Raw genomic sequence first — 7,412 nt, forward strand, 5'->3', positions numbered from 1 at the left:
TTATTATTTTATTTTGTTACTGACGTGATAGTACCTATTATTATTTTTTATTAAAAAAAAAAAAATCAAAACCTAATTGACACAACCATATCAGCGAGATGAAATAACGGATAAAAGTGTAGTTTTTAGTATTACCTATTTTTTAATTAGCAATTACATAATTTGTTTAAAAAGAGAAATAATATTTTATTAAACTATTACACAATTGAAATGACGTTATAGTAAAACTTATCTCTTATTGTTTTTACAAGTCTTTGCTAATCTTAAGGTCGATTTACACTGTTACTTCATTTTAATTGTATCAAAATCATTATATAACTGTATATTAAATAGGATTACTTTCCACTTCTCATGTACTTAATAAATACAACAGCCTTTTTAACTAAATTGGTTTGTAGAAATTTGTTTTTCTTTTCTTTTTAATAACCAAAAATTTTATGCAGACTTATATCGCAAGAATATAGCGAATGGAAAAATGTTGATGGTTAAATACTTTCATTAGTAGTCTTCCTTTCATTTCATTTTCCATTTGCTTCTCCATTTTAATTGATTTGGATATCCAATCTTATTATATGATTGATTTAGGTCTGTTTGAATTTATGATTTTGAAATTTGTGATTTAAAAAAACGATTTTGAAATGTGTGATTTAAAAACTTGAATTTTGAAAACGAAGTTAAGTGTTTTCCAAAATTGCAGTTTAACCTTTAAAATTATGTGTTTTTAAAAAATATCATATTACCTACGATTTGGAAAAGCATATTTTATGCGTTTTAAATTGCAATTTTTTAAAAACGCAATTCTAAACGATTCGTTTTCTGCGATTTGGTTTAAAATCGCATTTTTTATCTACAAAATTGTAATCCCAAATGCACCCTTATATTGCAATGATAGGATTTTTTTTTATTTTTTTTTTCTACTATGTTAACTGCATACCATATTAATTCTATTATTATTTCATGCATAATTAGACAACAGGTTAAACATTTTATAGATTAAGAATAGAATCAATTTTAGTCTTGACCGTCTTCCTTTCTGAGAGGAAAAAACCAAAAAGCCTCCCCTTTACAAAGACTGGTTTGCCGGGGCCTCCCTCCTCCAAGTTGTGTTTTTTGTCCTCTCAGTCTTTAGGACTGTAGAGTTTTGTTCCTCCCGGTTGAACTGGTGGTGGCTGTTCTTCCCCAAGCTCTTTGGGTTATGGTGGATTTGTTGTCTTGTTTTTCTTTCCGTTTTGGTAGGAAGACTCTTCTTAATAAGTCTAAGGTGGGGTGAGGCCGGCTTTAGTGTCGTCGACGGTGTATTTTGGCCGGACCTTCACGGTTTTTCTTTAGATTTTTAAAGCCAAATCTACGCACGTTCGTCGACTTCTACTAGACACGCGCCACCAGCCACATTCCTTCTATGCAGTACAATAAGTCAAAGCCAAATCTCACTCTGATTACATTCTCATCTATCCCCTCCTCCTCCCTTTATTCTAATTGTTAGTAGGAAGATCATCTCCCTTTTGTAATCTCTTTTAAGCTACTCTATGTATGTTTTTGCTTTATATGTATTTAAAAATAAATAAATAAATGAGGTGCTCTACCATGGATCAGGCAAAGGGAAATTTGATGTACTGGTTTAAAGTACATGAGAAGAAGCATGTTCCTGAATCTATTAGACCAGATACTAGTTATTGCTCTTCGGGTGGGTGGGTTGGCTGGCAAAAGGCTCTAGTGGATTGAGGCCCAGCCCAACACCTGTATAGAAAACCAATCCCCAAACGGGTCAAAATCATCACAAAGATTTTAACCCGAATCGAAAACTTAAACGACACGGCCCGGACTTCAAATCCAAATAGTAGACGGAATTCCTTCATTGAACCGCCTTTATTGCTTGGCGTGTATAAATATACCACGGGGAAGAAGAACAACAACAACAAACCCTTAAGCTTCCCAGCAATCCATTAATCCAAGGTTGTCAATCATGGCCATCCTCTCCGATTACCAAGAAGATGATCAACAATCTCCTCCTTTTTCTTTCAATGCGGCTCTTGATCCTTCAAACCCTCTTGGGTTTTTGGAATCTGCGTTCAACTTTGTATCTCGAAAGTCTAGTTTGTTCAAGAGCGAGTCTGCTGAGAAACAAATCACGTCGTTGGTTCGTTCAATCAGGGAAAGGATAAAGGCGGCGGAAGAAGAGGCTTCAGCGAAGAAGGCGCCTGAGAAAGAACAAGACAAGGAGAAGGAGAAGAAACTTGTTCCAAACAAAGGCAACGGCATAGACATGGAGAATTATTCATGGGGTCAGTCCCTTCAAGAGGTCACCGTTAACGTGGAAATCCCTCCTGGAACAAAATCCAGCCTCGTTTTGTGCGACATTAAGAACAATTATTTGAAGGTTGGGGTCAAGGGTCAGGCTCCGATCATCGATGGGGAGCTATATAAGCCTGTGAAAGCTGACGATTGCTTTTGGAGTTTGGAGGATCAGAAATTAATCTCCATTCTTATGAGCAAGAGAGACCGGACGGACTGGTGGAAGTCTTTGTTGAAGGGGGGCCAAGAGATTGATACGCAGAAAGTGGAACCGGAGCCAAGCAAGTTGTCTGACTTGGACTCTGAAATGCGTTCTGCTGTGGAGAAGATGATGTTTGATCAGAGGCAGAAGAAGTTGGGCCGTCCGAGCAGCGATGAGATCCAAAAGGAAGAGTTGCTGAAGCAATTCATGGCTCAGAATCCAAACATGAACTTCTCGGGATCCAAGTTTATGTAATAGTCTTAGGATCCTGTCGAGCTATATGCAAGGATGTCATGGATTTTTCCTTTTTGATTCACAAGAGTATATCTTCAATTTTTGGCTGGATTTCTGGCAATTTATGATTTGGTATTACATTGTCGATCAATTGTCGTCTTTTTTAAGAATTTCTTGTATTCGCTTTTACCTTTACTGTGTTTTACTAATAAAGTTTTTTCTTTTTTCAATTTTTTTTTTAATTTTAATAGATTTTTTTTTAATTTTTTTATATTGTGACACGTGTCATGGCGTTAAATTTTGGACGGAAAACTTAACAAAGGTATTAAGTTGGTTTTTTCTAAAAACCCATATACCATCTATGAAACAAACAAAAACTTAAGTACCAAAAAAGAAAAATTTAAAAACTCAAAGTACGGAATAGGTATTTAACCCAAAAAAAAAAACAATTGGTTTATTTGCAAAGAGATATGATACATTGTCACCACAAGATACAATTTCTAACCATCTTCGTCAGTGGCAACTTTTAATTTTACTTTAAAAAAAAAAAAAAAAAAAACCCTAAAGCTAGATAGGAGACCACATTATCACATGGGTAAGGTGGTCAGGAGTTGTGTTTTGGAGTGACAAATTGTATTGTATGAAGTTGTTAGAATTCTATAAATTGATTCATTTGGGTGTTGAATTTTTTCGAATCAAAATATTATTTTAATTCACTACGAGGTTTGACTTTATGAGATAAAATTTGAAAAAATAGAATTAAATATTATTTATTTTTGAAAAAAGTATAATATTACTCTATACGTTATTCAAACCAAACACACAAAAACTTGGAGATATCACCTCGACACACAACTCCTGACTACATTTGTTTTTATTTTTACTTTCTTTCCTTTTTTTTTAAGAAAAATAATAAATAAAAATAAATAAATAAACTCTAAAATTAGCCAGGAGTTCACCTTGTCACATGAACAAAATGGTTAAGAATTGTGTCTTAGGATGATAAAATATCATATCTCAAAAACTTGGGTCGTAGATGAGAAAGTTGAATTTCTTATTTGTATACCTACATTTAAAAATAAAAAATAAAAATACATACTCTTTTTTTAACTTAATGCATAGATCTTATTGAATTATACAAGTTGATTCACACGAAAATTACAAAACAAAGTCCTCTATCTCAAAATTTTGAAATCTAAAGAAGACTTACATCATTACGGAGTACGGAAGATAATTTTGAAATTATTTACGAAGAAATCCTCCTATTTTCACTCATTAGCAATTAAATTACTGATATTAAATTATTTAAAAAATTTCATTAGCATTTAGCAGTAGCTAATTGTACTTCCTGCCCACTTGCTTATTAACATTTTTCTCCGATCACAAACCCATGCAAAGAACCCAATTTTCAATTCTCATTTCCTTGTTTTTCTTTTAAAGGTCTGTTTGGATTTAAAATTTTAAAACTTGCTATTCAAAAATAGCAAGTTAAAAATTTATGATTTAAAAACATAATTTTTAAAAATGTAATTTGACCTTAAAAATTTATGTTAACATTTAAAATTTGTTGATATATATATATATATATATCAACAAATTAAGCTATATGGTTCATTTGGCAATACTTTTTAGAATGTATATTTGTCTTTTTCGTTGTGACGTGACATAAAAATGAAAGTAATTTTAAGTATTTTGTATTTTAAGTTGTTTGTTAATTAATACTTTTATTTTTTTGGTTAAAAAGCAAAAAAAAAAAAACCCTAAAAGGTGTGTCAAGTTAACCATCGAGCCCTAGTCTTAATTACTTGAGCAAGCTGGGATTAGGGATATACTTTTTGCAAAATAAACCGATCAAATGTAGATGTAAAACTATAAATCTTAAAAAAGTTTGGGAGACCATGGCCACCCCAATCATGCATGGAGCCATTATATACATACTTTAATATCCATCTTCATTATATTTGCACAGAAGCATATATATATATATATTACATAGACCAAATATCAACGTTACAATATTAAGAAGTACATACATAATCTACATATATATCAGTCTCAAAGCTAATCCCAGCTTATCATCTTAGTTAAAATTAACTACCAGCTTTTCAGAACAAAGCTTAAAATTAATTACATATCCATATCTAAATGTACTCTTTACTGCACTAGGGTGAAGGTGGTGATCACTTAATTAATTCACCATGAGCTCAGTCCCAAATCAAAGAAGAGGCCAAAGAGATCTGAACTGAACTAATAAGGGTGGCAATTCATGTTCACGTGTCGAGTTTGAGTTATGTTGAAACATGGGTATAAGGTAGCTAGATTATATAGGTCAATTCTAACTCCATCTATTTAATTAAATAGGTCAGACCCCACAACCATAACTCACTAATTTCATGTTGAGTTTGTGAGCGGGTCATGTCGAAAATTGCCAGCTCTTATCTTGTGTGTCGGGTTCAAGTTGTGTCGAGGCATGAGTATAAGATTACATATGTCAACCATAAGCCGACCATTTAATTAAAGGGGTTAAATCTCTCAACGCTAACCAACTAATTTTGTATTGGGTTTTTTTTCGAGTTCGTAGATCGTATCAAAAATTGTCATCTCTCTAACCTATACAAGGCTAATGTATAGCTTTATTTTAGCGAATGAATATTATAATATATATATATATATATATATATATATATATAAGAATTGGACCGTAACTTTATTCTATAATTTAGAGGTTGTCTATTCAACTTGCTCATTTATAAGCAATCAACTAGTATGAATCTTTTCCCTCTTCAATTTAAAAATAAAAATAAAAATAAAAAATCACTATAGTATGAATAGGTGAGTCCCACATTAAGAATACGTTATGAGTGTTACGAGTGTAAATTGTTAATATATCATATTTATATCCAAACATATAAATTTAAGCTTTAAGACGAGTGATATCTCAATATATATAATACGTAGCTTATATTCTGTTATCATTCAGCTCAAAGCTCATATCGGCAAAAATAAAGTATGCTCATTTGGCAAGAATAAAAGATTTTTCCTTTCAAATCATGTATCTCTATTTAGGAAAAAAAAAAAAATGAGGAGTATCCTTATTCTCCAAGTAATGTAATCTTATTTATTAGATAGTATCTTTCCATGTACATGTACAAGATCAAGAATATTTTCCTTAAAGCTTGTAAAGGTCTTCTATAAAAACCCTAGAAAGCATGGTACAATTTTTAAAGCATATTCATCTTGCATGAATTTAAAAAGGTCACAGTTTCCTCAAATTAGCCACCATTTTCAACGTTGCTTACCCTAACCTATCACAAAAGAATAATGTTTCTTGTACAACTTTAACAGCCTTTTTTTATGATCAATTATTTGATCTATTTTTCTATATGTGGATCCTAAATATCCAATGGTTGATCTTAAAATAAGATGTTAGTTGTACAAGAAACATTACTCATCACAAAAATAGGTCTTAAATTCAAATTAGGATCTTTTACAATTATTTGCTTGAATTTGAGAAAATTCGATCAGATGATTCTGAGAGACCAGTTATAGGATCTACCTGACCGGATAAATGGTTAGGCAGCCTAATTTTTATTTATTCAAGTGAGTCCGATAAGTGGTCTCTTACAACCATCTGCCTAAGTTTTGTCAAATTCAGTCAAATAATTATAGAGGATCATAATCTCTTAAATCCTCTAATGCCACCGGCTCCATACCATAGTGTTAGAAGCAAGGCATCAAAATTTCTTAATATCGTTAACAATGGTAGAAACACTTCTAGATACAGCCGCCACTATAGTCTCATAACATATATAGCAAATTTCAGGATACACAACTTGAACAAAGCAGAACTAAAGACTTTTCAAGTCAAAGAATCTGATTTCCTAACAACTTCTTAAGCACTTCAATGATTTAAGAAGAATCTGGATTACTAGAAGATGGAATTGATTCCAACTGCATATGCTTCTCCATAGTTATTGCCGTGTTTGTATTAAACTCGCTATAATATTCCAATGGGTTAAATACACTTAAGCCCCTGAATTTGCAGTCATTTTAACAAAAGCCCTACATACAAACATGTATAACACTTGGACACATCAAACTACCATTTTGTTACTTTTTTATCATTCTTCCCAAAAATACCCCTTTTTTTCTTCAAACTAAAATAAAAAATTAAAATTTCATGCAAATTCTTTCTATTCTAATCGAACCTTACTCTATGTATTTTAGTATTTAATAAATCAAAAATTATAAATTCAATTTTCTTTCTTTTTTTTTTTTAAAAAAAGGGAGTTATTTTTGGAAGATTGACAAAAAAGTGACTTAATTGCAACAAAATTGTAGTTTGATATATCTAAAATGGCTGTTAGTTCGGGAGCTTTAAGTGTATTTAACCCTATTCCAATACAAGTTAGTAGCAAATCTTCCTGTGAGCATTTGAGAAAAGCAAGCATTAGGATTAAGGAATATGTGCTTCTCAATAGAAAGTTCATTTGTACTCTGAGGAGCCGCTTCAGCAGGTGATGGCAAATCTACCAGAATGTTCAAAGAGGTAACATACATGCGTAAGGATCAAAATTCTTTATATTCTACAAAGGCAGACAAAGTTCTAAGTAGATCATCCTGTCATTCCAAATTTGAGTATCAAGCAGATTCCAAATTTAAGTATATACACGGAAACAAAGCA

At 31.8% G+C, this 7,412-nt stretch overlaps 1 protein-coding gene across 1 annotated transcript; it reads left to right on the forward strand.

Moving 5' to 3' along the window:
* The first annotated feature begins 1,905 nt into the window (after window positions 1-1,905).
* Window positions 1,906-2,958, forward strand: LOC133867173 (protein BOBBER 1-like). Its single transcript, XM_062303870.1, has one exon. The coding sequence runs from the start codon at window positions 1,964-1,966 to the stop codon at window positions 2,747-2,749; it is 786 nt and encodes a 261-aa protein (XP_062159854.1). The 5' UTR covers window positions 1,906-1,963; the 3' UTR covers window positions 2,750-2,958.
* Window positions 2,959-7,412: the final 4,454 nt, after the last annotated feature.

Source organism: Alnus glutinosa, chromosome 4, assembly GCF_958979055.1.
Source record: "Alnus glutinosa chromosome 4, dhAlnGlut1.1, whole genome shotgun sequence".
Lineage (NCBI taxonomy): Eukaryota > Viridiplantae > Streptophyta > Magnoliopsida > Fagales > Betulaceae > Alnus > Alnus glutinosa.